The sequence below is a fragment of the Cynara cardunculus genome (assembly GCF_001531365.2).
Source record: "Cynara cardunculus var. scolymus isolate 2C chromosome LG 3, CcrdV1, whole genome shotgun sequence".
NCBI classification, from domain to species: Eukaryota; Viridiplantae; Streptophyta; class Magnoliopsida; order Asterales; family Asteraceae; genus Cynara; species Cynara cardunculus.
In genome coordinates, this window is record NC_037530.1 from 35,056,870 (window position 1) to 35,064,165 (window position 7,296).

Sequence of the window (7,296 nt, forward strand, 5' to 3'; positions counted from 1 at the left end):
TAATTTGATACGAATATCGATATATTTTTGTTATGCATAAAGTACTGTATATTGATGCATATTACTTAAAATTCAAGATTACAAGTAATTATGCATAAACACAACTTATTAAAGCTCGATGTTTGAATTTGTATAAATAACTGCGGATAAACATAATCAAATAGAAGATAAACATCTCATTTTAAAATATAAAAAGTCTAAAATATAATTAGAATAATTATCGAGTTTCAACAAAATAAATAATTATTATCTTTATAAAAAAAATTATATTATTAAACCAAATATACACTTTGTTATTATACATAAATTAAATTATAAAAAATTTGAATTAAAAAATTACACAAAAAAATAAAGAATTTCAAATAGTTAATTTGATACTAATATCGATATATTTTTGTCAAATTTTTATGATATTTTCAAACATATATTTTATTCAAATATAAAAACATATCGCTTTCTCAAAATCACATACAGCCATATTATAACATCGACTGAGATAAAGAATAAAAATGAAATATTAAAATCACAATGTATCTCGCTGCATTGTGCGAGTACGCTTCTAGTGTGTGTGTGTATATATATATATATATATATATATATAAAAGGGACCTTCAAAGAAGAACTGAGTTGTTTGTAGTAACTGTGAGAACCAATCTCAACCAATCATTTTAATACATTCCACCACTTCAATTTACATATCAAATCAAAACCTAGAAAATATCCCCCATTATTAAGTGTTCAAATGCGATGACTTATCCGATAAGTGTTTGCGACTCTAGTATCCTAGGATTTAGCCATGCAAAAAGACCATCACCCACCACTTCATTCATAGTTGCTCTTGCTCAACATGATCAGTTATTTCTTGTGGGCAAGATTGTGCAGTTAGAAGCTCCAAACGCGTAAATGGTGCAGCAAATTGCAGTATATAGTCTTCATCTGTCATCCCACACAATCAACATTTCAATACACTACTTCATAACTTCTTTTATTTTTTAAAAGAAAATAATGAAATCTTACTCTCTTTTACGGTGCCATACAGCCAACATAAAACCTCATCAGCAAATGCCAAACAAACTCCTCCCTGTCGATTTAGTCAACTCAAGAAACATCATCACACAGATACGGGGTTGGGGTTGGGGTTGGGGTTGGGGTTGGGAATAGGGGTGATTTGAAACCGATCAATGCTTACCTGCCAATAATTTTTCATTTTTACCCGGTGAGTTATGTCTTTCGTTCTTAATCTCTCTGTACGCACAAGCCGGCCAGCATCATCCCTACAAAAAGACCATTAATGGTTACTGCAAAAAACTATCAACATAAAGAAATACTTAAGAGTCATGTACAGAAACATGATTGCTGTCGAAAATTTATGCATATACTGTTTAAGAACCTTTTTATATTTAATGGAACGTACCTATAACCAATGACGATAAACGGGACATCAGCAAGAAAAGACTGAATCTGTGTTGTAATAAATAGATTCAAACACATAATATGGTAAGCATTCACAAAAGTGAAATGTATATAATGTGGTAGAGCAAGAAAGACGATAATACCCAAAACTTTAGCAATTTCTCCCTCTCAAATCTTTCCTCAGTGTGGTAATCCAACTGCAAATATATACGGAAAAAAGGTGTGAATACTACTCGTAATAGGAAAGGGGTATATTTGAAATGCAGGTCACAAACCTCACGACTAGTTTTTAGTTCCACATAAAATCTCCTTCCATCATCCATGGAATCACAGCAGTCCATTTCAGCACCCATTAGAATCCCATGTGCACCTAATTTGGTTTTAACTACAGAACAATATTCAACGTTGGCATCAACATGGTGTATCCCTTCTCCATCATCCCTTGTCGGATCTTCAGTAGCAAGCGTCTCAAAGCAATATCCCCAATAACACCTAATCCAATTACACATAAGTACCCACATGAATACAATTAAATTCTATGAACTAAAAAAGAAAAGTCAATCTTATTTTCAATGATCATAGCTAAAAAAGAAAGTTCTAAACTTCCCAAAAACAGAAACAAAGTAAGAACACAAAAAGCTTTGTTTTGGTATAGTACCTCCGACGATCCAGCTCCCTTTGTGGCCTTTCAGGCAGTTTATGCACATCAAGATACACAACCCCTTTCCTTTTATGCACACCCATTTCCCAAGGCTCATGCCTCATATAAGCAGTGGCCAATATCTGCCAACGATTGAATACATACAGATTAACAATTGAATCCACTAAAACACCATAGGCTAAAACATGTGCTACAGATGCATGCCAAAAAAATATGGGAAGGCAGCAAGATACCTTATTGAGGTTGTTCCGATAGGTCTGCAAAATCACAAGGAAAAGAAGAGAGAAAAAACAAATAAGTAAAGAATCTGAAGCATACTGTGAGGCAGATAAAAGTAATAATGAAAACAACACTCACCACAAAATGCATATTCTGTAACGGAATATTTTTGTTTCGTATGCAAGCTAGGAGATCTCCAAAGCCCTGGGAGCCCAAATCTGGTGAGAAAAAACAATAACAAAAGATAAGTAAAGACTAAATGCCTGTACATTAAAACCTAAAAGATTTTTCTTTTTAAAGCATATTTATCGACTTTGATAAGGTTGGAACCCTTGACCTACTAAAAAGCTAGGCTCTACCGGCAACCGGGATACCACTAGGCCAAAGGCCCTTTGGTCTGAGAGATTATTTGGTGCAACAAAGTTGCTATTTATTTATTACAAAGATAGGGAGTACCTTTCTTCTCAATAAAAGTATCAAAACCTTGGTTCAAATCAGCTCCGATATCTTCAGTAATAAGACGCTTAAAAAGCCGCTGACAACATAAAACAAAGCGTAAGATGCTTGAGCTTTAAAATCTGCACTCCATTGCGGAAAAAAGAGGCACACTTTCTTTATTAAGATCAAAGGAACGATCGACAAAATAAAATTCTGATTGGATACTGTTAAATTTTTAACACAATAGTTTGTCGTAACAAATTCAAAGTTAAAAACTAGCCATTTTTAACCTCTAAACTGAATGTGTACCCTCTGTCTTCCTTGAATAAAAGATTAAGATAGAAAGTCAAATAAAACGAAAACAAAGCTCACCAAACTKCTATCATCGAAGTACACTTCTCCGCCTTCYACACGACTATAGCAACCAAGTTCAGTCGGCTACTTGACAGATGACACCATCCAAAAATATTGAATATGTTAGAACATAGAAAATCCCTAAAGTGGAGAACAAATACACAAAAATAAAGACGGACAGACCCAAAAAAAGCTTGTTAATATTGTCAGATATGGAGCCTAAATGCACTATTAGAAATTTGAAAGAATATAAGAAACCCTAGCAACGCCCATAAATGTAGGCAAATTGTTAAATCAAATAAATACAATTTTGATCTATGCAATTACTAGGGTCTACCCATGCTTATCGATCCCAATATCTATGAATAGAAATTAAGTGAACAACCTAAAAGTCATGACTTCAGTACCATGTGATTAGTACCACAAAAGAAGGAAAAAAACTATGAACCTTTTTACCTCTTGAAATGCTATGCACTTCCTCGACAATGTTTCTTCACTCTTGGAAAACTTGAGTTCTGAAACAAAACGTTCATCATTACGAGGAGCATAAAACTTAGACCCATAACCATAGTTTTGCCTCTGGGGAAATGGTCCAGGCCGAGGAAGGATGCCGGCTCCTCCTCTGTCATTTTGCCAACGTCCACGACCAAAACCTCCCCCTCTGTCATTTTGCCAACGTCCACGACCAAAACCTCCCCCTCTGTCATTTTGCCAACGTCCACGACCAAAACCTCCTCCTCTGTCATTTTGCCAACGTCCACGTCCAAAACCTCCTCCTCTGCCTGGATTGTTTGTATTACGAGCTGGGGGTTGTGGTAAAACTGAAACGCAAATTTACGAAAAAAAAGAGAGATAAAGTGGATGAAGATGTATACATATGCATATAGGCATGTGCATGTCTAAACATGAGAATAAAATGAAAATTTAACAAGGCCCGTCAAACTTCATAAGCCTTGTCAAATATCATAACATACAAAAGTTTGTCAGATCTTTATCCAAGCTATGGAAAATCAATATATATTTTAAATAATGTAGAATCTTGAAATCATAAGAATGAAGGATGAAACATTTACAAAAATACATTTTTTCACCTTCATCCACTAAGTGGTAAGTAAGATCTCTTTTGAGCAACATAAATTCCACTATGAAACTATATTCATTATTTAACCATATACAAAAAAGAGGAAACTAAATGGCACAGATTTGAAGATAGAAGTGGCAAATGGACAACGGCCTCGTTAAAAACCATGGGCACTGTATACTATCATCTCAAAAAATAGGGAAGACTTTTACTATCAACAAGCACACCTATTTTCTAACAAGATAAATAAAAAGTTGATATCATTCTGAAAGAATGGATTGTTTATTCTACGTACTACCTGTCAAATAATGCTTTGATGAAGAGAAATCAATATAAGATGACAAGGACTGCAAAAGCATCATGACGTCCATTGAATAGTAATGCCAATTAACAATCTTACACCAGAAGGAAGAGCAAATGATACAGCTAATAACATCTACTTTTTAACTCTGTATACAGCCTAAAGTCCATCGGGTGTTAATCAAGAAGTCCAACCAAATTATCTACATATTTCAAGTAACCTAAACATAAAAAGAATCCATAAACATAGCCAAAATACTATATCCTCAAGCAATTTGCCTACTAATCAATAAAAGTAATCATAATTGTAGCATCTACCCTGATTGCAAAGAGGTCAAGCTGCATCATCGCACCCCCAATGAGATTTGCTGACCAGGTTTGGTTTGGTTTATTTTGTTACTCTAGCAACCTACTAAGTCATGATAACAACAACCATGCAAGTTTGCGCAATTTTGGCAATCATTTAACACCAACTCACTCTCATAAGGTAAGGACACAATACCAACTTAATGACATAAAAAAAGAATCATTACATTCTACAACCCCTCTCACAAGAAGCGCAACCTAACCGTTTATCCTTTTATTATCATCTATATCCTTCTCCCTCAAGTCTCCTTGATCACTATATTGATGTGGGAATGGCAATAAAATGTCAAAGAGATTGCCTCTCATTTCCGTCACATTGGCATTAACAGCACCTGCAACTATGATTGAATTTATAGGCAATCTTTCCCCAAAAGCAAGACTTTCCAAATGCAAACAATAAATCGTGGCAATCTTTCCCCAAAAGAATACTAATTCCAATACATTAGTTCTTCCTTCAACTATCTTTTTTCAAGTATTGGACCAGTGTACCCGTATCCGTATGAAGCCAACTTAATACACAAGAAAATAATCCTAACTCCTATCTCAAACCATATTCAATGATTCCAAACAACGACCATAGAACATGTGGAAAGAGAAAGACATAGAAAGAAAAAGAACCATGCAAGATGCAACATATAGGGCCATGAACTCCTTCGATCAGCTCAAAGATACAAGAATTCATCTCCCACTTGTGGGATTTTGGCTATTATCCACCTGGTATCTCAATTTTCAAGCATGTCTCTCCAAGCACTGGATCCCAAAATGCAACTTCACATCATGGATCTGGCATGAAGAATCACCTACTACAATTATATTAGCACTATTTCAACTTGTTTGCTTAATCAATCATCTGAATCTCTGTGGTAATTCCAACTTCACATGATGATATGCAAATAAAATAACTGTAATAAGCAATTCCTAAGCAAAAAACACATGATCCCATGCATTCAATTCCAGATAACTCTATATTAAAATTGTAAATAAGATTCACCTCCTTAAATGTAGGCTTCCAGGTGTAACATATTTGGGATCCAGGACACCGAAAAATACTTGGTTAGTTTAAATCTCATTGACAATTGTAGTGCCAATACTTGAAAGTAGCACGCCACTTTCAGAATATCTCAAGGTTGTGTGTTTGTTCAAATTGCAACAGACAGGGACAAACGGCACACAGAAACACCTAACAAAGCACAAAAACTCATCAACCCATGGGAAACCTCTAATGCATGGAAGATACAAAATGTACTTGTTACCATAATGCAATGCTTTAAAAGTAACAGAAAACTAACTGCCTGCACAATTTGCCTATGATAAAAACAAGAACGTTTGCTTCCCCTTTGTATTATCATTGATCTCCAGGACCACAAAGTTTGTACGCTAATTAGCTCTAGCTCCATGGATCCTTCATATATTTCATATTCACCATGACAAAGTATCCACTAATTAAACAGGTCAGCAACTATAACCACCTGGAAGAGCTGCTTAATCTACTTGTCGTGTTGACATAAATAAATTTTCCTCATTGTTCAACTTGTATTATGCAAAAGAAAAAGACTGCAATTTGTGTGAACTAGGTGGAGACAAGTGCCTACATGAGCTATTTCAATAGCTCCATTTGGTTTGAGTAGTCAGGAAAAGCATACGATGGTTTGAAGAGAGATAAATCACTACAATCAGAAATCTAACCTATATTTGGTGGTATAGAAAACTCGTACATGAGAAATTTCAAAGAGGAGAAAAAAGAATACCTTTGGATGATCTGTCATCGGGATAAGACGACCTAGAAAGGTTGGAGCTCCCAGCTGACAARCGGTCTTTATTATCATCTTTCCCATTCAAATTCAATCCACCTCCACCTACTCTGGAAGTCACCTCTATTTTGGCCTTTGATCCTCCTCCACCTCTCTCCCTGTACATTTTATCCTTTCTCTCTACGTTGATGAAAAAGAGAGAGCAAAATATAGGATATTTGAGAGGGAGAAATTAGGGTTTTGCCAGAAATTGGAGTTTTAGGGTTTGAGTGAGGGAGGACCGGCGGGAAGAAGAAGCAGAGGTGAATGCGAGTGCGAGTGCCAGTGGTCGTAGGATTATTGACTTCGGTGGACGTTGAAAAACCAGTGGTGTGATGCTTCAACACCTGATCCCATTATCGCTATTTTCTTTCTAATCCCATTTTTAGTTCCACATAATTTCGCAAATAAATATTTTAGTAACCACTTTTAAAATTCAATTACTCAAATTTGGATCATATATATATATATATATATATATATATATATATATATATACTATATTATAAAGCATTTGACTAAAACTCTTAAAACTCTTAAAAACTCTTAAACTCATTCATCCTTATCCGATTTCATCACATATATGAATTCGTGTAACTAACTGCAGATAAACACAATCAAATACAGGATAAACATCTCATTTTAAATCTAAAATATAATTAGTATAATCATTA

General features: G+C 34.8%; 1 protein-coding gene across 1 annotated transcript; it reads right to left on the minus strand.

Moving 5' to 3' along the window:
- Positions 1-632: 632 nt before the first annotated feature.
- On the minus strand, positions 633-6,908 carry LOC112508821 (decapping nuclease DXO homolog, chloroplastic-like). The gene is made up of 13 exons (XM_025113609.1): positions 6,581-6,908; positions 3,542-3,906; positions 3,104-3,169; positions 2,750-2,828; positions 2,432-2,511; positions 2,308-2,331; positions 2,072-2,196; positions 1,689-1,905; positions 1,557-1,610; positions 1,415-1,461; positions 1,190-1,274; positions 1,018-1,081; positions 633-936 (listed from the first exon to the last, which is right to left on the minus strand). Exons 1-13 carry the CDS (start codon positions 6,747-6,749, stop codon positions 827-829), a joined length of 1,485 nt encoding a protein of 494 aa, XP_024969377.1. The 5' UTR covers positions 6,750-6,908; the 3' UTR covers positions 633-826.
- Between the last annotated feature and the right edge of the window lie 388 nt (positions 6,909-7,296).